The following is a 26,067-nucleotide window of genomic DNA, read 5'->3' as shown; positions in this document are numbered from 1 at the left end:
TGGAGCAATTTCTAGACGAATGTAACAATTTTTTGGAGGTTTACCGCCCCAGCCATTACTGTATAATAGGTGACTTTAATTTAAGTGGCTTGGACTGGAGTATGTTGGGGGATGAAACAGCTGAATTTAAAATTCCTAATTTATATCAACCATTAGTAGATTTTATTTATTTGAATAATTTGAAACAACATAACCATGTTTATAATACGTCTAACCGGATTCTTGACTTAGTCTTGTCTAACATAAATTCTTGCATTGTATCTGAATCTCTTGACCCCTTAACTAATATAGATGTTTTACACCCCCCTTTAGATATTAACATTTCATTTAATCGGGATTCGAATCTCATATATAATAAAGAAACAGCTTATTTCAATTTTCATAAAGCTAACTACGAAATTATATCTAAACTGCTAGGAGAATGTAATTGGAAAGATTTATTTGCAAATTCTCGGAACGTGGACGATATGGTTGAAGTCTTTTATAGTGTATTGAATAAAATTATTGTCGATAATGTACCAAATCACAAGCTTAAATCTAAAAACTTCCCTCCATGGTTCGACTATAGTCTAAAACGCAATTTAAATGAAAAACATCGTGTAAGGCGTCGGTACAAAATTTTTAAAAATCCACGTGATGAGTTGCAGCTTAAATTGCTCAGTTCGAGATGCGAAAAGATGGCAAAGGATAACTATTCCCGCTACATGAAAGATCTGGAAAATAAATTTCACAGTAACCCTAAGCTTTTCTGGTCCTACATCAAATCAAAAAGAGGCGGCAGCAGCTCCTACCCTGCATCCATGAGGAATGGATCAATAACCACCTCGGATGGAAATCATATTTGTGAGCTATTTTCTAGTTTCTTTGTATCAGTTTATACGAATGATAACAATATATTACACGACATTAATTTTGATAGCGAATATAATAAATATCAAAATGCTGCTTCTAGTATTCTTCACCAATTAGGAAATAATAATTTACATCTAAATACCCCCACTCTGAATTATCGGACGGTTCTAAGAAAATTGAAGAGTCTAGATAAACAGAAGGGTGCAGGTCCCGACGGAATACCTCCAGTGTTCATAGTGGAGTGTGCGGAGCAGTTGGCATGGCCCATCTTAAAAATTTACAACAAATCACTGTCTTCGGGTGTCTTTCCAACTAAATGGAAGCTTGCTAAAGTCGTTCCAATACATAAAACGGGTTCTATGGAATTAATCAATAACTACAGACCAATATCCATACTGTCATCTTTTGGAAAAATATTGGAAAGCTTAATTTGCCCATCATTGCAGAATCATCTCAAGCAATTCTTCAGTTTTAGTCAACACGGATTCATGCCATCTCGGTCCACCACGACTAACTTAGTGGATTTTTGTGAAAGTCTCTCTAGTTCCCTAGATCACAATGGGCAAGTCGATGTTATTTATACCGATTTCAGTAAGGCTTTTGACAAGGTTTCACACACATTGTTATTGAAAAAGTTACACATTTATGGAATCTCAAGTCAGTTCTTACAATGGTTTAATTCTTACTTGTCCAAGCGGAGGTTTTACGTCGTTGTTAATGGCTTCCGCTCTACATTACACTATATTAATTCTGGGGTTCCTCAGGGATCACATTTAGGCCCAATATTATTTAACACGTTCGTTAACGATATTCCTGACCTGTTATCTTTCTCAGAAAGTTTTATGTACGCTGACGATCTTAAGTTTTGCAGAACAATTGACACAATCGACGATTGTTACAAACTACAAAGTGACATAGACAAGCTTGTTGATTGGTGCAACTTTAATAAAATGGACCTTAATCCTAAAAAATGCTTCTTAGTGAGATTTGCACGCAAGAGAAATCTGATACGTCACAATTATGTTATAAAATCTGAGATTGTCCAAGAGCTAGAGCAAATAAAAGATTTAGGTATCGTTTTCGATAATAAATTAACTTTCATACAACACATACACCAGATTGTTACACGTGCGGCCAAAATGTTGGGCTTTTTGATATGCAACATTAAAGATTTACAAAACCCTTCATCAAAGATATCGTTATTCAACAGCCTAGTCCGTAGCATATTAGAATACGGCTCTGTAGTCTGGAGACCACACTATGCGTGCCATTCCTTACGTGTGGAAAGGATCCAAAGGAGATTTCTATTGCACCTAGTCTTTACAAGTGGTAAATCAAAGAAACAGCTACCGTCCTATAAAAAACAACTATCTTTTTTTAAAATGACTTCTTTGAATAATCGTAGAATTATGATGGATATACTTTTTGTCTCAAAATTATTTAATTACAAAATTGATTGTCCCCAAATACTGCAAAGACTCAACATAAGAGTGCCTTCTAGGTACCCACGTAAGGTTTTGCTACCACTTTGTCCTCCTCTTCGCAGAACTGTGTCAGGCCGTAATTCTCCAGTTCCGAGATTTTGCAAAACTATTAATAATCACTGTGAGCTTTTTGACATCTTTTCGGATTCCCCCAGCAAACTCCGCAAAATACTTCAATATTTTTTTTTAAACTTATGAATAAGATTTACTGTATACTTTTTTCTATTGTAATTAATTTTCTTTTTTTTTATATGTACTTAATTAAAAACTGCTTTAACATTTTTGCATGATGTGTTTGCCTGTAAGTGTTTGTTACATTTATCATGTTTATTTTGTGTTTTAAAATTTTTGTATTGAGTAAAATGTAAACAAACGTTGGTAAACCAATAAATAAATAAATAAATACCTGATACCACAGAGCAAGAAATATTGGTAGTACCTACCGGCTGTTACTGAGCGCGAGCACTATATTACCACAGTATTACAATAGATATTATTTCCTATATGGTAATACATACGTAGTATATTATTATTAGTCTGTGGTAATACTGTGATATTACGATAATGTATATTGTAACTGTGGCGCGAGTTCATTTCAAGTCGTATTTAGAGCAATTTTAAATAATTCGTTGTAAAAAAAATACACGTTGGTTTACTAAAATTGAATTATTATATTCTTAAATACTATATATACACTTATTAATATAGATACAAACAAAATAAAAAATACCATGTATTTTAAAACAAAAATCACGCGCAACTTTTTCGAAAAACTACAAAAATATGCGTGTTCGAGTGGATTGTTTTTTAATGAAAATTAAATATATTGAAGTATTTTTTTCAGCTAAGAACTAGTAAATTAATCGGTTAATTGAAATATAACGTCAAAACAGACGAGAGTCTAATAATTTTACTAATACATATCTGATATCTGGCTTCTGCGTAAGCTTCGACCATGAATTCCAAAAACGGCCTGTGAAAAAGCCTTTATAATGGAATTAAGGGTAAACTTGCTTAATTCGTACCTACATAATATTACCTACATGTAACTATAAAATGACCCAGAAAATACAATTATCTAAGTATTTTACTCAACTAGGAAAAAAAATTACAACAACTAATAGGTACCTAACTTACAAAGTCATATTGCCTTTAATAATAGTTAGTTAGGAACCTATTAGTTTAGAGAAATCATATTATTATTATAAGAATTTTTTAATATAAAATGCTTCTCGCATAACATTCCTAATATTTTTTATTTACCTATTGAATATTTTAATGGAGGAAATTAAGAATAAAAAAAAATCTAATTTTTGTAAACTAAACCAAAACTAGGCAAATTAATAAAATGATACCTAAGTAAATAAAAGGTAGAGACAATTTTATCTATTTTCCTACAATTATCTATTAAATCTAGATACCTATAAGTATTTGTATATATGTAGGTACCAATAGGTAACCAAATCAATGTTTGCTTTGGTTATTGGTACCTACCTGGAGCTTTTTGTAGACTTATTTCATCAATGAAATAGTTATAATGTACCTATTATAATTCATAACAATGTAGGTACCTACCATGTAAAATGTTTTTTGTAAAAGTAAAAATATTAAAAAACAACAAAAAAATTATTAGAAGTTATTACAGGTATTTTTATGTTACTTTTAAAAAAGCTCAATATAACCCTACTCTGGGTGCTTCGTGAAAAATTGAGTGTTTTTTTGTTTTTTTTTTTCAAAAAGCTCATAAAACAAGAAAGCTTCTTTCATGTGAGCGATCTAGAGCAAAAAAGTAGCTTTTGTTGAAAAAGCAATCAAAGAAAATATCATTTGACTAAAAATAATCAATTATTTAACAAATATTTTAGAAAGCAATTCAGTAGAAGCTTTTGGTATATTTAAAACAATTAAATATAAATTTAAAAGCTCTACGAAAGCATTTCATAATTGCTAGGTACATGTTTCAATAAGTATACCTAGGTATTGTTTATAAGTAGGATTGAAATGAAATGAATGAAATGAAATAAATTTATTTGTCCATTTTATGTTTTACAATTAATGTAGGTACGACAGTGGGACCCAAACTAAGTGAAATACTTGGGACCCTGAGTTGCGCTTCTTAGTTATATACCTACATATGTTATGGATTGAATTTGCATAGGTAATGGATTTAAGTTATACCTAAACCAAGTCGTCGTACTGTCTGAACGTTGACTATAAATATATAATTCAATTTTTAGGTGAAAAAAAATATACAAAATATGTAAAAACTAAACTTATACAATCATTCGTTAGTAGGCACCTCAGTACACAACAGATACCTACTACAAGCATGATTCTATTATCATTAAAACTGCATTAACATGAATATTTACTTATAACACAAATACAATAACGGTCCCAAAATGGACAAGCGAATGAATCATCAATAAAATGAAACATGGCATTTCATTTCAAACACTAAACATTAATGTAAAAGCAATGACTATTCATAGTTTATCACGGTAACCATAATCTAACGCCCTTTACCACTCCGACTGTCAAAACCAATACAATAAAACAGTTATCTTCCACAATACATTATTATTTATCTCAATAACATGAAACCTGGGCCCTATTTTATTATAAAGTGCATTGTCTATAACCCACTCGACCGCCGAACGTAAATAATTTAACTGTCTTAAAAGATTCAAAAATAGTTCCTTACATTGCCCCCCCTAATATGTACACCATTTGTCAGACCATAAGTCCATAACTGGATTTAAACAGCGCTTTACAGGACACGCCCACTGAGAAATATTTTCATCTCGCTCTGGCATGCCAATTTTTGGTATTCGGTATGATGTAGAGATCCCGCTCTACCAAATAATCGACAATGTGTTTACGTTAGATGTGTGTATGCCGAAATAACTTATATGCTGGTCACTGTTATTTGAAATCGTACTTATTACTTAAACAATACAGTTCAATTTCACTTGAGTGCAAATAAGGGGTGAAGTAGAAAAGGGACAATTCGAAAGAGACAGCACAAGCCATTCTGCTAAAGTTACTGAGTCCAAACGAGTTTTTATGTTTGGAAATCGTATTAAGCTTTTGTCGGAAACTGTTCCACTCAACGAGCATAGTTGAGTTGCGGACAAACTATCGTTTGAAGAGGTGGGGCAGCTGATTGGCTCATTCTTTCTGACATTGTGTTTTGAAACGTTCGCGGGCGGTGGTTAGTTTACGCGCGAATTCATCGAAGCCGCGTTTTTGCACAGATAATCGAGTGTTCGAAATTCGAATATGTTTAATTTTTTGTGAAGTAACAATTTGTGCCAGTGTTTTGATCTCGACGAAGATGTCGTCTATACATTCTGATGATGACCAGGAGGAGATTAACGTAGATTCTGACAGTAGGTTGTCTGGTCAGTGCGATAGGAGTATAGGTTCTGAGGACCATGACTCTGAGCACAGTTACCACGACAGATACCGAGATTCTCCAAACGAGCATATGACAGAAACGCAGCCGCGAGTCAATCTACCGTTTAGCATATCTAGATTATTAGGTAAACAGTTCGAGGAGATAGAAAAGCGTCGGAATTCCGGTGAGAGTGACGATAGGAGTGACCAGGACACTGAATCCGAGAGTGTAAAAGACGATGGAAAGGACAATAACATAGCGTTAAATTTTTCGCACAATCCTGGCCTGTATACGAACTCTGGCTTGTTGTTAAGGCCTGGGTTGGGTCTGAGCGCTGGTTATGGGTTTTCTGGCAACCCTGGGGTGGTGAGAGTACCAGCTCATAGGGCTCTGGGGGCGTTAGGCGCTTGGGGGGTTGCTCTGGACCCCATGAGACAGGCTGCGGCAGCTGCGTTTGCTCATCAAGTTGTGAAGGATAGATTAAATGGTACGTATTTTAATAATTTACGTACCTACAATGTATGTAGATATAATATTAATTATTTGTGAAATCGGAAGTTGATAGTTAAAAATTGTATCGAAATAAAATTCACAAAAATAGGTAATAACGAAAGTTCTTTTAACTTTAAAAGCTCTATTTTTTCGAATCGAATTGTTTTTAAGAAGTCGTTTATCTGTTTTTATTGATTTTTTGCTTGGTGTATTTTTAATGTTCCTACTTCCTTTTTTATTATTCCGATCTTAACCAAGATTTTTATTCAATTTTATTTAAAAAGTGAATTTTATTAATTTAATTCAAACGGCAATGACATAAAAATTAATATTATAATAAATTTATTCTCATCAAAAGCATAACACTTCAATGATCTAAACATAAACACATTTTTGAAAGAGAAATCTTACCAAAACACAAAAAATCGGAATGCAAAATATCCAGAACGCTTTTAAATTTCGAATCGCAATCTCAAAACGATAAATCACTTTTGGCCTGTATGTAAATCTTTAGCCAAAACAGATTCAAAATAAACAAAGTTATCTGTAGTTGCACAAAAAAAGTGGCAACGTCCGGACGATCACCGTTGCGTGTGTCACACAATAATAAAAAAAGAAAAAAGTTTTTTCTTTTTAAGTTTTTTTTACCTGTCGTGACGCCTAGGCTATAATTTGTCGCGGAGCGTCGCATAAGTACAAATTGGACCTTTTTTGAGGATTAAAAAATATAGATTATAGGTAGCTGATTGATGTCGGATGGGTAAACATTTTAGAGCAAAGATGCCGCCGAAATTAATTCTTTTGATACAAAAAAATAATTATGAGTAGGTAGGGTGGGTAGAAAGAAATGTTATATGCTTGTTACTTTTTACATTTTAGTTTCCTTATTAAGAGAAGCTGATATTTAGAAAACTCCAAATTTTATTAACATAATCTTCCGTTTATATTCTGAAAACATAATATTATCTATCTAGGTATATTGTGTACCCATTTGCCAATATTTTATATTTCCATCTCCTTAACTTCCGAAATTTACCCACTTCAACTTTAAATTTTTAATAATCCCGTAAAAATATTCAACTCCTAATACTTTGGTTCATTGTACTGAACGTGTTCAAGAAACCTTGCCAGACCATTATTCTTCCCTACCTTAATTATAACATTGCAATTTAGTTCTTTTTTGCCCATCCCGGCGCGTGTTGGACCTCCCGATGTGATTTTTTACCACAAATAGAGGAAGTGTCGCCGCCTATAATTGAGACAGCCGTGAATTGGCAACCCAACTCCTTTGTCATTTTAGCGCCAATAATTTGACAGTTATTTGAAATAGGAAGTCCGGTTCGATAATTTTGTTCGTCTGTGGTCCGTCCGTCGTCAGTCGGTGCGACAAAATGGAATATTGGGGTTATTACAAAAGATAAAACAATTGACGCATTGAAATAAATGACTCATAAAATAAAAGGATGTATGATCAAAGTTAGAATTGAAATGAATGAAGAGTTAAAAATTATATCACTATAACATAGTATAAAAACAAGGCGCTTTCTCTGTCCCTTTGTATGCTAAAATATTTAAAACTACGCAACCTATTTTGATGCGTTTTTTTAATAGATAGAGTTATTCATGAAGAAGGTTTAAGATAAAGCGGGCAAAGCCGCGGGCGGAAAGCTAATGCATCATAAAATATGTTGATGCTGATCTTTCGTCATCACGACTCACGAGTCACAAGCTAGTTTCCATGCGAATAATTTTGTTTTTACATATTATAATATGTACATGCATATTTCATGTACAAACTGCGTGTAAATTTTCGATTCAACATATTAATGACCGCCTATTTAATTAAGAACACGGAAAAAATTAATAAATTATGTAAAAACGAAACGAACTGGAAATGTTTTTGGTAATAGGTATAATACTTACTACAATATAAATCTGAAGAAATATTTACTACATAAATAACCCAAACATTTTAAAACATTACCTACTACCTAGATAAAAATCGGCAATGATTTATAAATGAATCCGGTTCTATTTTTTTAAATTACTTTTTTTATATAAAATCTCTCCGGATAAACCTTTAGGTGGTCATTTAATGATCTATTGAAATATAGTTTTAATAATCTGTGGAAATATCGGGAAAATGGTAATATTATCTGGAGCGTATCTGACTGGCTGGTTAGGTACCGTTTGCGGTTAGATGACTAGACTGGTCGAAAGTGTTAAGTGTGGTCTTTAGAGTTACGTAGGAATAGGTTTATGTCCAACATTGTTCATCCAAAAAGGAAATTGATAATATTGTATTAATTGATGGCAAATTCCATTATTAGATACGAATATCCGATTACTAGAAGTTAACTGAGAATTTTGACGAAAATCTATACTGATAAAATTTAAAAAACCTTGATGGCAAGCAAATTGAACACGTTTAATAGGTAGGTAGGTACTTAATGAGTTTCTGTATAATCTCTCCGAGATATTGAATGTATACTAATCTATTCTTATATTAATATTATGAAGCTGAAGAAGTTTGTTTGTTTGAACGCGCTAATATGGGGTACTACAGGCACTGGTCCGATTTGAAAAAAAATTATTTCGGTGTTAGATAGCCCATTCATCGAGGAAAGGCCAATAATGCGAGGCTGGCGCGGAGCACATCTAGTATTACATAGACTTGTTTCTTCTTTTAAATAAATATGCAATTGTTTCAGTGAATTTCTTTTTCGCGTTATAATGTTACAGATTGCCTCATTGAAGTTACGTACCTACCTACATAATTTAGGAAGTCTCATCTCAAAACTTATTTTGCAATCAAAATTATTCATAACAAAATAATCTAAACGCTAATGAATAAAAAACATTAATTTGTATCCATAAAAACGTTTTGAAATCAATAGCCATCGTAATCGCTTAGTTCTTGTAATACCGTTTCCGGTTATTGGAAGACCGCAGATTTGCCTAATGGGTACCTACTTTACAGTTTACAGTGTAACGTAATACTATTATTTTTATTTATTTCATTTGAAACTTAGTGATCACATGAAAATATTACCTATAATGAATGTACCTACAACAAGGTGCAGTTAGGACTGCTAATTGCTAAGGAAGTAGTCAATTTTTGTTCATTTATTTACGGAATCCCTACTAATATTATAAATTCGAAAGTAACTCTGCCTGTCTGCCTGTCTGTATGTCTGATACGCTTTCCCGCTTAAACTTCTCAAACGATTTTAATGAAATTTGGCACAGACAATCTTTAGACCCTGAGAAAGAACATAGGCTACCTTTTATTGCGAAAAAACACCACGCGGGCGAAAGCTAGTACCTACATATAAGTATATTCGGTACATATTATATTATAGATATAATTAGAACAGTGTTATATATACCGTAGCATAACAACCTAAATACAATTTTAATTATTAACCTAGGTATGGGCAAATAAAAATAAGACAAATATATTTGAAGAAAGATGTTAGAAAAATTAGTAAGCTAATCCGCGATCATTGCTAAATATAGTATGTATCTAGTTTTGCTGCAATACCAGAAACTTTTAAACCACAAAAGAACGTTCATTACCTACTGCAAATCCAAAGCAAACAAAATAAAAAACATCAAAGATTACGGTAGACTCCCCCAATTACATAAACGCTTTGTTCAACCGCTTGTAATTACATAATTATTCCGTAATAATAAAATTGTCTTCAATTCCACGATTTACCTTATTTTACCTTCATTTACCTCACAATTATTTTCAAGCGAATACCTAACCATAAGAATTCAGGGCAAGACGTTTATCAAGACATTTGCAAATTGTGCATTCAGAATAAAGCTATTTGCTTGATTGCTTTACAAACATTATATACATTTAGGTATATTATACGCTATAAATAATAATATAGATTATAAATGATTTTGTATTATTTTAAAGCTTCATTTAAAGTAAATAGGTATTGTATAGGTTAAGGTAACCATTACACATACCGTGTTTTTATCCATCCAAGATTTGCAAGTATTGAATCCCCTTTCTATTCTAAATTTCTAGAATCTTCTTTGCTTTCTTATTGTCGTTATTAATAGTATAGCTATCAATTGTACATTACGTGTACATTATTACAATTTATTACAAATTACAATTTATATTCACTAAAAAGTATAAAAATATCAAAATGCTAGGTACTTAAACAGTTTATAGGTACAAGCCAATGTTTCCCTAGCTAGGTTACTGGGCAACCTGTAATTGTATTTTGTTAATTGTCTTTAGGTACCATAATAACTAGGAATATAACGAAATAAATCTTAATGGTACCTATACATATTTATTCAAGTACTTAAGTACCTATTAGGTATAATTTATGGTGCGAGAAATAGCAAGTAATAAATCTAACGCAAACGGGTTTAAATCTTGGAAAGCCATCTTATAGGTGGGCATTATGAGACAAAATTTAGGAATCAGAAATGTTAGTCAGCCTGAGGCTGATGTACGAATAGCTTAACGAATAGGTATGAAACAACTCATATATTATTTTTTATCTTTGAAATATCCTACCTATAGGTAATATATAGAAATGAATCGCAAAATGTGTTGGTAAGCGCATAACTCGAGAACGGGTGGACCGATTTCGATAATTCTTTTTTTATTATATTCCTTGAAGTACCAGGATGGTTCTTATGTAGAGAAAACATAAATATGTACCACGGGCGAAGCCGGGGCGGACCGCTAGTAGGTAATAAAAATTATCAAAACGCAAAGTTGAACGATTTCAGGCTATAATAATTAACGCATTCATACAAAGCCTTGAAGGCATATTTAAGGATACCAGTTGACAAAATATGTTTTCATTCTAATTCTAATTCAAAAACTAAGCAAACTTTTCTTCAATAGGTATTTGAGCTTTATTTTCAAAAAGATTAAATATAGGCTATATCGATTTACTACTTATGTTACTTTTAAATTGCTTGGTTTCAGTTTAAAGCCTCCCTCCCTACGGGAATTTAGTTTCATTAAAAACATTGCTTACTTAGATATTTTATTATTACATACTAAAAAGCACATAATATGGTTCTCTATAATAATATTATATGTTTAGAAATTCAACACAATATTCCTCATATTAATTCTACAACGGCCGAATACCAATATATTAGTAATTTGTACAACTCATCGTTTGAAGTCCGCCGACGGAGCTAATAACATAATTAATAGCCATTTGTACATAATTGCTGTTTTACAAATGTTTATTTATTTATGACGCGTCATTTGTGTCAATAAAACAAAGTGATGATGTTGGAACATGATCAAACAGTAATGAGATGATAATTGATATAAATACTTCATTCGCTTATGGTTTTAAATGAGCAATTGGTTTAAACACTCGGTTACTCCGAATTTGTATGAATAAGAGAACGTATTTTACTTTCAATAAATAAATTTTGGTTTCTACTTAGGATACATGAAATATGAATTTTGAAGATCTTTTAAGAAGTATTAAATTACAAGCATTCGAAGTAGATCTATTTAATTTCTTAGATAGATTCGCTTTTAATAATTCTTAAAAACTTGGTCCGTCGCGTACTCGCGTATGTGCGACACAAATACTTATCTATGTATATCTCTACCTTTATATCTATTATCCCGGCAATGATATAACGTTATAAGATACCATTGAAATAACTGCTTATAACACTATTTCTTTGTACAGTATTTTCATTCAATAGAAATAAAGTTCAGTTGTACTGCTTTCTAATAATAATTGTATTAGAAAGCAGTACAATACATACAGCAGTACGCTGTATGTATTGTACTGCTTTCTATGAGAATATGAATATGAACAGCAGTAGCTGTTCATATTCATATTCTTCCACATTCATAATATATATATAAAACGTTAACCAATACACATAAACCGAACATGCAATGGCCACAATAACCCAATCCATAGCAATCTATATCATTTTTCCCAACCTCTCTCTCATTTCCCCCGGGATGGTATGAATATTGAGATCATGTGAGCCCGATGATACGTGGATGATATTGTCTTAACACCTTATTTTTATAGCGTATGAAAATGTATGGTAATCTGGAATGTTCGATTGTGTTTTTGCTTTTGTTAAGGGTGGCTTTTTGTGTGGTTACAGGTTGTTCAGGCGTTAAGGTGTTAATATGAGTTAATATACATTTTATTCAATCCTACTACTAATATTATAAATGCGAAAGTTTGTGAGGATGTGTACGTGTGTGTTTGTTACTCTATTCACGCGTATACAACTGAACCGATTACAATGAAATTAAGCACACATATAGAGGGTAACTCGAACTCTATATCTTCTCTTGTATCGGCTTTTCGGTAATATTTCAAAAGAAAAAAAAAATATCTTTTCTAAGTATAATATTTTACAGCATATTCAAAAGCAAAATGATGTCGATAAAAACATTTCAGGTAGTTTGAGAAGTGTGCCTGATTTAGTAAAAGCTCATTTTCACACTGTTTGTATGCATTTCCTGAGAACATTTACTATGGTAATGTTTATTTCTTTTTACACCATATATGAAAGTAGAGATTTCAATGAATAAAAGGCTCCCCAAGTTTTTGAAAAAAGCTGATATTTTAACGGGTGACTTTTCGATTGAAAATTAGGTTGTTTTTTTGGTATTAATTCAAAATAAGGCAAAAATTGTAGTTTTGTCGGAAATTGAGAGAAACCATTTTTTTCTCTTAAAAGCTCCCCCCTCCCACTTCCCAAACTCGGATTGACCGTAATTTATTTTTCCTTTTATTTTCATCATATTCCCCTCCTTTTCTAATGGGTTTCATCCGACTGCGATTTTTTTTTGTTTCAAAAATTATCTACTCTAGTCTAAAATATGTAAAATATACATAATATACTTTCGCATTACCTCTTACAGTGTTTTATTGTGTTCTTAATAACGTAAAATTGTCATTGTCTTTATCATCTGCTAAAAAACCATCACGTCATCGTGTTAACAGTCCATCACGATAAAATTCCAATAGAAACGCACTCAATATTTTAAAATATTATGAGCCATAAACTAAGCCCAATGCTGATATATTTTATCAGCAATCCATAACGTGCTAGGTTATAAAAGAAACCATACTTCAAACGTGAAAATATATGAAAGGCCGCGGGTATAGCGCGTAAAATATTATACCGCTACGCTTTAGAAAGATTACATATTCCTACAGAGAAATACAATTTAGCGAGGGGACATTTATACTCATTTTATGTTATGAAACGGTGAATTTGATAAGTTCTCGTCTTATTTTTTATTAATAAAATATAAATGGTATTGCTAAAAAAATGTTTGCTATGTATTAGCTAAATATATGTAGTAAATAGAATGGCACCGAGAAGAAATGCCGGGTATTATGGGATCAATTATATACAATGGCCTATTTTATTGATTACAAGAACATAATTCAAAGATATAAAATACCAAACAGCAAGTTATTACCTACGTACCTACCTATGCTATTACGATATTTATTTAATACTTTTGGTACGGGAGCCAGGAACAGATTTTATGACCAAGTTCCTCTCAAGCGGTAATTAGTAAAATGCATCAAAGTATAGTATTATGAAGCCTCGTGAACGTCAGCTGGAGCTCGGTTGGGGGGAAGAGCGGTTGTAGCCTCCCGTATCAGCTGACGGTTTTTCCACCAAGATACAGCCAGCTGACATATATATTTATCCACAGTTACATATAAGCTATCATCAGGTAAATTTTTGTTTGAGAGGAAATAACGGAAAATAATTTTTTTTCTTTCATGTTCGAGACACCAGCTGACGTATAATACACCATGTTGTAACCAGCTGATTATTTTTTTCGTTGAGATATTGGGTTAGCTACAATTTGACAAATTTTAGCTGAGAGGAAATGAATGAATGAATGTATTTTTTTCCTACGTGCGTGGGAGGCTAAAACCGCTCACCCCCCCAACCGAGCGCCAGCTGACGTTCACGAGGCTTTATAATACTAGGTATACTCTGAGGCGTCTGACGAATTATCTCTTGAGAGGAAATAATTAACCAAATTTGCACCTGGCTCCCGTACCATTTTTCTACCTTAAAATTGGTGAAAGGTGCCTAATGAAGATTTAAAAATTCAATTCAACCATTATGTACATACGTAATCTTAAAAATAATGAAAGTGTCATTTTCTTAAAAATCTAAACTTCATTTGAAATAGCGGCATCAACCAAACTACCAAAGCCCTTCTCACGCGTTACAAACATACACGCGACATACAAAAATGACGAAACATTTCAAAGAAGTATTTAAATTTAATTTTACACGATTATCCGTAATTAGGCTGATAAGCTGGGTTGCGATGACAACCGCGGGACACAATTTTAATGAGGTCGTGCGTATAATGATCCGTGCGGTCACAAATTGCTTTAGTTCGAAATTTCGTTGCGTGAATGGATTTAATACAATACAATCTTTGTTATTATTTGGATGTTTGGAATATTGGTACTTTTAACCTTTTTTGTTAAATCACAATAGAAATAAAGCTGAGGCTGTAAGGCATTCTTTCGTTGTGGTTGTGATGAAAATAAAAAATTAGAAATAATAATTCGTTATTTGGAATTTTCAACGACCTCGTTGTAACTAAAGAGTATTTGATAGAAAACTCGGGCTAATGAATTCATTTAAAACAAAACTGATTAGTGAAACATATAAGTACTTACGATAATTTCACAATATTCGGTGCAGTTTCAGTAATGTAAGTAGATTAATGCCTTGATGGTATTGTCCTTAGCGTCCAACGGCTTCATAGTCAGCAACAGTCACAACACACAAACTGAAATGGATACAAAATATAAACAATTACTTCTAAATTAAACGTAAATTGTTTGAACGTCACGAATGACAAATCATTTTAAACTACCCGCAATATGTTTAGGTTATATAATGCGTATAGTAAAAGTTATTTTTATATACCTACTATTCTACAGAATACCTATTTGACACACATAGTTTAAGTACCTACAATATCGCTACTATATGTAATGATAATGACAATATATGGATAATGTACATTTTCTTTATTAGATAACTTTACTGTATGAGCAGTATGACATTTTAAACAATCATCACGAACTAATACTCCTACATCCAATTAGATACCAAAAGAACTCTATTTTCGTTTCATAATATTTTCAGCAGCAATATTGTATGTCTACATCTCAAAGCACTAAAGCGCAATGTCATAAAGCTTTGCCTTTGTTCCGTACAAACGTATGTCCGAAAATGCAACCGATTTTCCAATTGCATCCCATTCGTACCTGAATATTCCATGAGAGTACAGGATTGAAGCGCGTAGTAACTAACGTGAATTGGTATGGTTGTTGCTTGCAATATATATGAGACTTTTCCGTTGTTTTTTCTGACCGTCCGGCGTAATTGTGATATGCGAGTGGTGTTTTTGATTGCGTTCTACGTTGTTGTATGTGTTTATTGGTGTTTAAGGGGCAATTTGGATCTTATTGGAATTTGGTGATTGTTTATTAGATGAGAGGTCGTATGATTCTTTTCTTTTGTTCATTTGATATGTTACACTGTTACAGTTACGGTCTAGTAACATGATGGTAGCTATACTTTACTACAGTCTACATACCTAGTCACTAGTTAGAAAATGTGTTATTATTTCACTCGCCTCTTACGAAAACATTAATATGTTTAAAATAATACCTAAGAAATCAGATTGAGACATACCTAGTAATATCAATTTAGAAACAATGTTCACATGTAAAATGTTGCACCTAAATAAGCTACATAAAACATAATAAGGTTACTCACAAATACATCTTCCAGCTAAATAAAGCACATTCAAATTGTTGCTATCAATTATTCAAAACAGAAGTTGAATCATACGGGTATATAAGTAACTTCCGAGGTGTAGACAAATGCGGCCATCTGAGTGATGGAGTGACTGGCTCTAATCCCAGGTGACGACTGACTCCAATTAGACGTCGAGCATTCATCTTCCCGCCCTCGGTGCAAATTTTTTTTTCAAGTTTGAATATGGAATGGTATTGGCGCGTTGTTTTTTTCTTTTGTGTGTGGCCAGTTTGTTGCAATGTTTTTAAAGAGTACAGAATTAAAAAATAAAATATGCAGATTAAATAAAATTATATTTAAATCAAAAAAATAATAATAACTAAACTATAAAGAATTAAAATAATATTTATTTTATAACTGTATCTAAGTGTAAAAATCTGGTCTTTAATTATTAATATGCCTTATTTAAAGAAAAGTCTTTTAAACTTCCCATGAAAAATGCCCATTTCAATACCAATATGCAAATACAAAAGGAAATAAGTAGCCGAATGTAATAAATCATAAAATGATACAGCGAAACGGATTGCAAGGGTCACAACCCAAGGGATGGTATCATAAAGGGATTACAGAGACGGTTAAACCCTTTCAAACTTAATTTGTTTGTTAATTTTTCTCTCCGTTTATTAGACAAGATTAGGGGCCCATGATTATAAAACAATTTACTTTGTTATGATTTTTATTATGGAATTTTTAAGAAAGTGGACAGATTACGTAATTAAATAATAAAAATGGCCTCATATTATTTTATTTATACAAATAATCGTAAAAGCTTTTACTTGAGGACTCCGCAATATTGTACATATAAATAAAAACTTATACGTATTTATTTTAAGATTACTAAGATAGAGCCTTAGTTTTATTCCTGACTCTTTGTTCTTGCATCAGTATACTTTCTACTGCAGCTGCGGTTAGATAAGTTTACGGCAATTTTCAGCATGGGTGGTACAGAATGGAAAATTCTTAAGTACCTATGTGAAATATTTTAATCTAAATATACTGGTAATTTTTATAAACTTGTATTATTATTTTCGGTTGAAATGATTTTTAATTGCAAACCAACAGCAAAGTGAAACGTCCTTATAGGGTAGTTTTTTTTGCTGGTATTTTTTATAAATATTTTATAGCGCTTTTTCCAGTACTATGTACCTAATACAAAAAGCTTAAAAAATTGACTTGTAAGTATACCGTTTCTGATATCCAAGACACAGGCAATAGCCTAGTTTTGATCTCAATTGTAATATTGAAATGTTTTATTCTATAAATCTATACTAATATTATAAAGCTTAAGAGTTTGTTTGTTTGAACGCGCTAATCTCAGGAACTACTGGTCCGATTTGAAAAATTATTTCGATGTTAGATAGCCCATTTATCGAGAAAGGCTATAGGCTATATATCATCACGTTAAGACCAACGGAACGGAGCATTGCAGGTGAAACCGCGGAGCACAACTAGTGGTTAATAAAGATTATTATCTAATTAATTTGTGGCAAGGAGTGGAACGTAGTATTTTTTTTTTGTGATAGCTATAGTCAATACCTATATACCTTTTTTTATAGTGGGGAAATCTTCCAAAGATACCCACGGCCCCCGGGGAAGGAGCCGTGGGTTATGTCGGATTCTTACCGACTAAAACCCCACTGTGTTCCGTCGAGCCGCTTTAATGATGGGGCCGCGGGTATTTGCGTTAGGATTCTTCCGCGACCCCCTCGGCAATACCTGTATAGTGTATACCTATGTAAAAATGCATTTGAAAGAAGACGAGCATCAGTTGCTTTTATCAGCTAGTTACATACATACCCTCTGTACTTATATAAACTATAATGTTTTTTTTACAACATTTAAAAAGACAAGCGCTCCACTTTTCCTGAAACAATTGGATAAAGCCATAGAAGATAAAGGCAACCACATTGTACGCAAGCATGAATCATACGCCGTAACACGATTAGGGAAGCGCAAATCTTGTTAGCCCACCCTTTTCCATCCTGATACTGTCTGACGTAAACTTTGAATTGAACAATTTTGTTTGCTCTGTTTTGGTGCGTTTAATTGTATGCGTACCTATTTGTGGTTATGTAAAGCTTGGAATGATATTTCGTCAGTTAGGATCAGTCAACTAATTCTTCAAAGTGTTAAATATTATGAAGGCCAAAGACATAATAGCAAAGTAATTAAAATAAATTAAATCGTACTCAGTTCAGATTTATCTATCTATCAATAGAACAATTAGTTTCTTATAGGTTACCTATATAATAATATACAAAATATTATGTGAAATTTCTTAGGTTATATATTAATATACATAATATTATGTGAAAAATCTTGGTTCTAATCGAACACATTACGTTTGCAACATCATTTTATAGATAATGTTCTATGCCAAGTATTTATTATCTATTACAGTTTTCAACCCACCGTGACATTTCCAAAACTTCTTTTCTACTTGAATTTCCATCAAAAATCATATAGGTAACCTATATAGAGATATTTCCTCACATCCATATACTATTAAACGACATATCTCAACACATACTATGTTATTACATGCAGTAACTCATGTATCATGCACAAGCCCCACAATTACTATTTGTGGTCACGTAAAGCCGCCATTACCGTTCGACCAATAAGGGCAGGCTTAATAGGATTCCATTTTTGAAAACATTATGAAACTTCGGCACGGAATTTTGTATGTATTTGTCAATTTGACATGTGATAGGGTTTGTATGTAGATTGTATAAAAATTAAGTTAAAATATTTCATAGAACATAGGTATAAGTTCTAAACTTATTGACCTGAAAGTTTTTTACTTCATAGAATTTTCTGCATACCTGGAAATCTAAGCACTAAGATATGAGCACAGATAACCTAGCTTTATACCTTTAATTAATATTCTATATATCGGTAGGTATTATCAAAACCGAATCGACTTTGAAAAAAAAATAAAACAGTATAAAATGACTAGTGGTACACGTACATCCTACATGTTTACGTTTTTTTTCATAAGAACCATCCTCGTACTTCAAGGAATAGATTCCGCAGCGCACGCGATGACAGAATTTTAATTAAGGAATTTTTTACACCTTTACAAACCTTTCCTCTTTATAATAAGTATTAGTTTAGATTATACTTACACAGTTAACCAAAACCCATTTAAAGTAACATACATAATATCAGTACCTACAACGATATTGTAAAATAAATTAATATCACCATAATGATACACGTTTCACGAACAAATTACTAGTGACATTGAATCCAATATCCTGGTTAAAATCAACTCATCTCATGGACGATTTAATGCAAATCAGAACTATTACAATAAACATGATCATTATCTGTAGCCAATCTCAACGCTTAAACAACGGTTGCTATTTAATGTTTGAAAATAGAACATAGATAATAGAATATTGAATTATTTTTAATCTGTTTAAGGCGGAGGCTTTTGTCGCGTAGCGTTTTTCAGTCAATATTGGAGTTAACTGGGTGGACATAGAATTATGTTTTAAATTAAACTACCTAAAGGTTGTCTCTCTAGTAGTCCTAGATAGGTTATGACTTATGATGTAATTATATAAAAAACGAAATATTACTTGAATATAATTTACAAAAAAAAATTGTATTATTTTTTTTGCTCTTGCTTATATTTTGGATTTTTAATCAAATAACAAATAAACACAAGTCAACCTTAACCATTATTAAAAACTTAAATTACATGATAGAATCATGCGTTCAGTAAATTTAAAAAGTTAAAAACCATAAACAATTACCGCAGTGCTGCCAACACAAAATTGCTAGTACCATTTTTAAACTTTTCGGTGCCTATTATTACGATCTTGCGGTTATCTGTATTCGTTTTAGCGTTTTCCACGAATAGGCGCGTAATTTAAGATTTATTATGAATGGAGCATTTTGATTGCAGCGTATATTGCTAGCAATTTAAATTGAATACAGGCTATTTAATGAGATTTTTATTTATTCATGGCGCTTTGTAATACGAGTGTTGTGTCATTAAATCGTGATTTCAATTATATAGATAAGCTCGAATGTAATCTTGGACTAATTTCTTTAATAGCTACGATGTTATTACTGATAACTTGAGAATGTTTGAATAATATTAGTGTTATATCGCTACTAATAGTTAGCAGGTAAGTTATGTTGGTGGTTAATTGTTTTTGAAATAAATTAGTTTTTTCTTAGTTCTGTATTTTACATAAATAATAATAGAACAATGGAAATAAAATATGAATAATCTTTGTATTTTCAAGTAATAAAAGCATCGAATTTAAAGAACAATTATACGATACGTTAGATCTGAATTTATGGTACCTAATTTAATAATGAAGTCAATGTCTATTACTAAAATGAATATTACTGTTATTATTTATACCTAAATTGTAATTTCCATGAACAGTCATTGAAATAATACCCTCTAATACAATAATAATAATTATAGGTACTTTTCATAAACCAACCCCTAACATTATTCACACATGAGGATAGTTCTATCAATGAAAATAGCAAAACAAACTAGACACATAAGGCACATAGAACCCTATCACTTCTAGAAGTCACAAGAAGAAAATAAGCTCTTATTCTAACTAGAATATGATGTATATTATTAACATTTCCATTTCTTCCAGCATCATTCCCAATCACACGACGCATCGGGCATCCGTATCAAAACCGGACGCCTCCAAAACGCAAGAAACCACGCACCTCCTTCACAAGAATGCAAATAGCCGAACTAGAGAAGAGATTCCACAAGCAGAAGTATTTGGCGTCCGCAGAGAGGGCGTCGCTGGCAAAGACGTTGAAGATGACAGACGCGCAAGTGAAAACGTGGTTTCAGAACAGACGGACGAAGTGGAGGTAGGTTTTAAATTCAATAAGTTTAATTAAAACATTTCATATTTATTGTTGCGATTAATAACACACAGTACTGATTTTCTTTCTCATCTGCATGGTTTGCATTGAGAGGTGACTGTTAAAAAACTCGAATATACTTAAATAAAAAAGTATGTATACCTACCTATATTATTTCAATGTATAAAATATTATCACATAATGAATTTCTATTAATATTTTTAAAAGAATCGATGTATGCATTACTATAGGTACATGATATTTTTTACATTTTTTTTTTCATTTATGTATTATCTTAAATTTAAAAGTATAATTTACAATGATATATATCATTTTGTTAAAATAGCCGTGTGAATATACTTACAATTTTCATATCACTTTTTGCTCAAAGAATAAAAAAACGCTTCTTCTTAACACATAAAACCTATCATTAAATGAATACCTATAACTACAACCTACTACAAAAGACATTTAAATATTTTTATTTGCATTTAACATAATGTACCTACTTACACGAAAAAAGGAAAAGATGAGATTCAATATCAGAAGTAAGGTTTCAACTTTCAACAACAGTTTTGCATAAATCCGGTATGACTAGGTATGTTATTGAGTGCCAAGATATTATTATTTATTAATATGTATTTGCTATTCAATTTATGAAAGACTAGCTTTCCGCCTGCGGCTTAAAGAAATACCCGCATAGTTCCCGTTCCCGTGAGATTTCCGGGATTAAACCTATCCTATGTGTAAATCCAAGTTACCCTCTATATGTGCGCTAAATTTCATTGTAATAGGTTCAGTAGTATTTGCGTAAAGAACTAAAGAGTAACAAACATACATACACATACCATACATCCATCCTCACAGACTTTCGCATTCATAGATAGGTAATATTAGTATAATTGTGAGTATAATAAGTAGTGGGATCGTTTTAAAATATTTTAAAATAAAGCTTCCGAAATATGTACATATTTAAATACATAGTGCTAAGCTGGATATAGAGAATAGATAGATTCAAATAAAATTTAGGCTATAACCTTATAACTAGATATGTATATTTATCATATTATGTGTATTCAATATTCATGTAATATAATTTTAACGTCTCGATTCTAAATCTGTATCAATTTTAAATATTATGCATAATGCATCATTCCTGAAGTTATATAAACGAACATAAATATAAGTACTTATTTATTTCAAACAAGTAAATTTTACTTATAACATTATGTAAAAGCGATACAATAGCCAATAGAAGAGAACCCAAAACAAACTAAAATAGAAAGTAGAAACAACTAATTGACACATAATAAAAAAAAAGTCAAATGGAATTCGAAAGAGCGCTAAAGCGCGGCAAAAACAAAATTCCAATTCTGTGTGAGACAATGCGTTCGTGTTGGTGGCACAGCGATTACCGTCTAATGGACAAGCGCTGTTGTGTTCGCCACAGATAACCCATGCTCGATACGAGCGGCGCCAAGCCACTGCTTTTGTGAAAAAAAAACAGAGCCCGCCAGATTGTGCGTGATATACTGGCTGATATGCTTTTAATTGTTTTTGTCATTGCTGGTTAATGAAATATAAATAATGTACTTGTCAATTGTTTATTTTTGTAAAAAATTAAAAAAGCATATTTTGTCAAACGTGAAAAAGATACATTCTTCATTGATGTTCTTAATTATTGTAGAAAAATGAGATGGAAATGTGGCAGAATTAAAATAAAAACATAATGAGGGCATAGTTTTCTTATTAAACTGCAGAAATTATTACATTTAGAGCCGATTTTTCAATGCTTGGATAAAACTTATTCGTCGAATAATGTATAAAACTACCATTTTAAAAACGTATTCTAATTGCCCGTATTAATTGTCAGTTTACGTGACATTTTAATATTATCGTGTAATACTTTATTGGACGGATAAGTTTTATTCAAGCATTGAAAAATCGGCCCTAAACATAATATGCACCGAATTTACAATAACACAAAATCATCTCAAAAATAATGACACTACGCCCAATAAATTCATTAACCCAGACAAAAGCGTAAAACAAAATACGATAGTCTATTAACTCCGGCCGATTTATCACACGTCTGTTTGTATTAACCAGCACTTAAATATTATCTTTATTCCTTGTTTTGTTTAATATTAAAAGTGTTATCAGCTAACGAGGGACAAACAACCCTGTGTTGCCAGATCCCTTTGATTAATGTGGCGGTTAATGCTTTTGACGTAACTAGAAATTGATTTTAAATTGACATAGTTGGTTATTTAATGAACTGATGCTGTATGGTGAAGGGATGTTTCGATTTTGACGCTATTCCTAGAATTAGAAGTTATAGTTTAATAGGAAGGTTTTCTAAAAGGTTTTAAGGCTGGTGACAATATGATATTAAATGAAAAAAAAGTTACACATAATTCAGTAATGTCAATTGCATGTAGGTATTTACACTCATAATAATCTACTCCAAAACATATTTTCGTTACTGAGGGCATTAGAAAAAGTTATATAGAATAAAAAGCATGAGTAACCTATCGTAGGTTTTATCAAAGCTGCTGTTTGGTCTTCTGCTTATGAAGTTATCCTTATTATTAGTCGTACAGTAATAAAAGCAGTTGCTTTTAAAACTATTGATTCAAAAACATCAAAAGCCTTTAATTCTATTTATTATAGATACAATTTAATTGAAGTTGGTTTAACTTGACATGAAGTCAAATAGTTTGTACATATCTATACAGAAAAACTATTCCTATTACTAAATTGTATTGTATTGTATTGTATTAGCCTGTTGTGTCCCAATGCTGAGCAAAGGCCTCCCCAAAGCGCTTCCATGAATCACGATCTTGGGCTATTGTAGACCAGTCTTTATTAAATTGGTCTAGTTCATCCCGCACTCTTTTCTTCGGCCTGCCGCGACGCCTTCTAGCTGTGTCTGTGCTTCTAGCTTACTAAAACTATAAAACAAAATCTTTGACTTATAAAAAACATAAAATTATGCATTACACAACTTTTAAAAACTTTCACATAAAATATTGGCAGTTATACCGGAATGCTAAGCACCGTGACTCATCCATAGATAAAAAACCAAATTAATTCAATCTCTACGAACAATACATTAATATATTAACAATTTTAAAACATTGAACTTTAAGTCGCGAATAAATATCTGACGGTATTCCATCAAACTGATAAGAAACCAGAAACCAGAAAAAAACTTTTAATTTGATTGCGCTATATCCTTATGGACTATTTATTATTGAAATGTCATCGAATACAGATTAGACACAAATGAAATGGCATTTATAATCTGTGATAAATGAGCCGTAGCATTGTAACGTTTTAGTTCTCTTAGAACAAAGTTTTATGCATAATATGTAAGAAGAGTACATACACTAAAGCTGGTAAAGCACAAGAACTTATAGAAGTACCCTCAAAAACTTTAGAAATAATTACATATTTATAATTGACAGTCCTTTAAAGAATTGTTGGCAGCAAAGCCTATCATAGTGTTTTATGAAAAAACAGTTGAGACCTGCTTTAAATCGAGATTTATCTTTTAAAAAGCTTTAATTGTTAAAAAAATAATAAGCTGAATAAAATCAACTATTCGCCCTGGTATCAAATTCTTGATACAATTTTCCAAACTAGTGTCGATATTTTTTGTTACAAAAATCCATTATTAGGTTTCTATCTATCTGTCAAAAATAATCTAAATCCGTTCAGCTGCAGCGGTCCAAATAATAATAAAAAAACGCAGCAGATAGCATCCTAAAATTCATTCGCATTTAAATACTAATGGTATTGATAAGTGCATTTTTATATATTAATCCTTGAATGCAGTTAAACATACAATTAATAAATAAGACTATAATATAAGCACAATACAGATAATACAAATTATCTAGACACATTATATCTACTAACATCGATTATACTATAAACCTTAATAAATAGAGGTCTCAGATACAATGCTTTTAAGCCTGCCTTAAGATAAGGACGTGACAAGTCGCTATGATATATCGATAAAAGAGGTTGGGCGCGTAACCCGGTATCGATAATAATTTATTATAAAGGATGTTTGTATGTACGATAAATTAACATACAATGATGAACAACGGTACATATTTTCTAGTGATAAAATTAATTGAACTTAATATAACATTTTGAGTGCTGATTTCGTCTGTCAAAAATATTCTGTTAAATCTCTAACACCGATACTAATGTTTTAAATTATAATTAGCCAATATGGATAAAGAGCATTACATACCTACACGTTGACTAAACTTACTTAGCCTGTATATAAAGACTATTGGAGATTTTCTCTCAAGTAAAGGCGATAAATAGTACACTCAATATAAATGTGTATTCCTTGACAACAATGGTAATAAAATAAGTTTCCAATACATTTATAGGATTCTCTAAAAGCACCAGATGTTATAAATACTATAACAAACCATTTGAATATAGATTGAGGAAAAATGTATTATGTAGTTTCATATTAAAATTCATCAATATTCAATTACATTAGCACAATTTAATTTACATCTTTCCTTTTAAATATGAATGGGAATTGATTCTAATGAGGGCTATTTATATGTATTTTATCTTGGCGACATTTTATATTACCTTATCGAATATCACGTGTTTTAATCGCTTATTGTTACATTTGCTTAAGAACTAACAAGATTGTTTAGAGAAACGAATCCTTGTAAAGATCAATCGATAACATTATATTATAACCAAAACATTTTTAAAAATCAATAGTAATATTTTGGAAAGTACCTATAAAAGAGTCGATTCTGAACTCCTAATCTTTGTAGAAAACTTGCTTTCGAATGACAAAACTGTTTTGCCTTTTATCTATATTGGAGTGTTGCTTTAATATGATAATTGAGATGGAATCGCCCGACATATTTGCGTCCCCCAACAAAAAGTGTAATCGCTGTAACAAAGCTAAGCTATTAAGTGTTTATACATATGGTATAGATGCAGCATCAAGCAGGCGGTAACACAGGGTAGCTAGGGAGATAAATATTGTATGAGGAACACAACTCGGCAGTTTGACTCATCAATTATTAACCGCAGTGGAAAAGACGAACGTTCGCCTTTTTACAT

At 31.7% G+C, this 26,067-nt stretch overlaps 1 protein-coding gene across 1 annotated transcript in view; it reads left to right on the top strand.

The window, feature by feature from the left end:
• The first annotated feature begins 5,508 nt into the window (after positions 1 to 5,508).
• C15 (homeobox protein C15) overlaps positions 5,509 to 26,067 on the top strand; it is a 30,029-nt gene continuing 9,470 nt past the window's right edge. The window contains exons 1-2 of the mRNA XM_090115657.1: positions 5,509 to 6,223; positions 20,730 to 20,958. Of these exons, the coding sequence (XP_089971783.1) occupies positions 5,674 to 6,223; positions 20,730 to 20,958 (779 nt within the window). The 5' untranslated portion in view covers positions 5,509 to 5,673. The remainder of the gene's footprint in view (positions 6,224 to 20,729; positions 20,959 to 26,067) is intronic.

Source organism: Colias eurytheme, chromosome 23 (assembly GCF_061535395.1).
Source record: "Colias eurytheme isolate Ceu_HAF_F1 chromosome 23, ilColEury1 Martin Lab GWU primary, whole genome shotgun sequence".
In the NCBI taxonomy this organism is placed as follows: Eukaryota; Metazoa; Arthropoda; class Insecta; order Lepidoptera; family Pieridae; genus Colias; species Colias eurytheme.
Note: the sequence above shows the minus strand (reverse complement) of the source record. Positions and strands in the feature narration are given on the sequence as shown.